General features: G+C 56.4%; 1 protein-coding gene across 1 annotated transcript; it reads right to left on the bottom strand.

Annotated features, from left to right (window-relative positions):
* Positions 1–399: 399 nt before the first annotated feature.
* LOC116152044 (uncharacterized protein C2orf81) lies at positions 400–1,653 on the bottom strand. The gene is made up of 3 exons (XM_064477086.1): positions 1,405–1,653; positions 1,244–1,318; positions 400–1,185 (listed from the first exon to the last, which is right to left on the bottom strand). The coding sequence occupies exons 1-3, from the start codon at positions 1,651–1,653 to the stop codon at positions 400–402; spliced, it is 1,110 nt and encodes a 369-aa protein (XP_064333156.1).
* Between the last annotated feature and the right edge of the window lie 349 nt (positions 1,654–2,002).

Genomic DNA, 2,002 nt, shown 5'->3' with positions numbered 1-2,002 from the left:
TAATCCCAGATAGAAGATCTGAGACATAAAAAAGAAGAGCGAGCAAAGAAAATATTAAACACATGGGTAAATCTACGCAAATATCAACTGTTGAAAAATAACAAAATACCTGATTTGTGAAATTAATGAAATAATAAAATTAAAATATTGGGTTACAAAAGTATACAAATTCAAAGGGAATGATTAATGTTGAAGAATTCTAAGATCCATGTATTGTTTAAAAGAAAAATAAAGATTTTGATTAAAGACACTGTTAAATTAAATACACAGGTTAAAATTTTTAGACTAACCAATAAAGAACAGAAATAGAGTGTATACTTTCAAAACAAGAGAGGGAAGTTTAAAATGGAAAAATTACTCCACCGCACCCTAAGATGCTCCTAACCAGCCTTCTCTCCTTCACTCAGGGTCAGACTTGGATGACAGTCTGGTGGATCTCCCATCTTCTCCCCACTTCTTCCAGCTTATTCCCCGTTTTCTCTCACATATAATTTCCGCATAAACTTTCTTGGAGGGGAGAATCGATATTTCCGGCTCTAAGTTCTTCGTTAGCTCTGCCACCGTCACCTCGGGTTCTGGGGCACTCGTTTGGATGGGAGGAGGAGAGGTGCTGTCCTCTTCGTCCTCCTGTTGAAGTTCAGCACAGCGAAGCAGCTCTTGGGTAGCTGGGTTCCACGCGCTCACACCAGGAGGCAGCTTCATCTCTTCCAGCCGCAGCAAGGGCTTCCCCTTCACATGGAACGTGGGCTCGAGAACTCTAGGGGCAGGGTGAGGCCGCTTGTGAGGATCCTGGATCTCCTGATCCCCGAGGACCAGGCCCTGTGGGGGTATCCTGTGGCCCTCCCACAGCTCATCCAGCAGCTTGGCCTCGGCCTCCAAGCCGATGGGCCACTTGGCACTTGGCCATATTTTGGATCTGGGGCGGCAGGCCACACTGGGGGGGTTGTGGGCCACACTGGGGAGCCCCCGACCAGAGGCTGGCAGTCCGGCCGGGGCCTCCATCTTCTCGCCCCGTTGGGGCCTGCGGTAGGCTTCCGGGGGAGGTGCCGTGGAGAGTGGAACCAGAACCTCCACCTGCGGGCACACCCAGCGGCACGGCAGGCTCGCGGGGTCCAGGCGCGCCATCGCAGGCTTGCGGCCCATTCTGTGCGGCGGTGCACCGAGCGGTTCTGCGTGCCAGGGCTGCTGTGGCAGGAACCCAGCAGAGGGGCTAGGCGCTGCGGCGCCACGTGGGGTCCTCTGCCAGGTGGGGTTCTCCCTCATCCCGGGGCATGAAGCGCATGGTCTCCCGTGCCCAGCTGATTGTATATGGAATGCACTGCGGAGGCGAGACGGGGTCTCAGTCCAGCAGGCAGGGTTCAGGGAGAGAGGAGACGGATCTGAAGGACACGAATCCAGGCCCACTTGCCGGTCCTGGTAGACTCTGAAGACAGAATCCATGACTCGGTCCAGCCGCTCGGCCAAGATGTCGCCCACCACCTCCTCACCCTCCTCGCGAGCCTTGAGCCCCACTGCCTCCGCCTCAGTGAGCCGTGCAGGCACGATGTCCCCCTGTGTCTCTGGAACTTTGGGCGGCTGCGGCTTTTCCACCGTGGATCCAGTTCCACTGTTTCTTGTGGCCTGCCTCTCCTGCCTCGAGCCTTTGTCTGCCATCGCCACAGCAGTAGCTCGGACCCCGGAGCACAGAGCTTCCTCGTCCCTCCGCGGCCACCCCGGTCTAACGGTGCCCCGGTCTAACGGCCACCCCGTCTAACGGCCACTCCGGTCTAACAGCCGGCCTGGTCTAACAGCCGCCCCGTCTAACGGTGCCCTGGTCTAAAGGCCGCCCCGGTCAAACGGCCGCCCCCGTCTAATGGTGCCCCGGTCTAACGGCCGCCCCGTCTAACGGGTGCCCCGGTCTAACGGCCGCCCTGGTCTAAAGGCCGCCCCGGTCTAACGGCCGCCCCAGCAGCTGCACCACGGGCTGCACTTCCCGGTTTATTCTTTCTTTCAGTAAATAAAA

This window comes from Camelus dromedarius, chromosome 2 (genome assembly GCF_036321535.1).
Source record: "Camelus dromedarius isolate mCamDro1 chromosome 2, mCamDro1.pat, whole genome shotgun sequence".
NCBI classification, from domain to species: domain Eukaryota; kingdom Metazoa; phylum Chordata; class Mammalia; order Artiodactyla; family Camelidae; genus Camelus; species Camelus dromedarius.
The sequence above is the reverse complement of the archived record's forward strand: the minus strand, read 5'-3'. Positions and strand labels throughout refer to the sequence as shown.

Bases quoted from the DNA above. Each gene is read 5' to 3' on its own strand.
- LOC116152044 (XM_064477086.1), bottom strand. From the start codon at position 1,653: ATGGCAGACAAAGGCTCGAGGCAGGAGAGGCAGGCCACAAGAAACAGT. The intron at 1,319-1,404 runs GTGGGCCTGGAT...TCGCCTCCGCAG, and splicing joins GAGTCTACCAGGACCGGCAA to TGCATTCCATATACAATCAG. The intron at 1,186-1,243 runs GCAGAGGACCCC...TTCCTGCCACAG, and splicing joins ATGAGGGAGAACCCCACCTG to CAGCCCTGGCACGCAGAACC.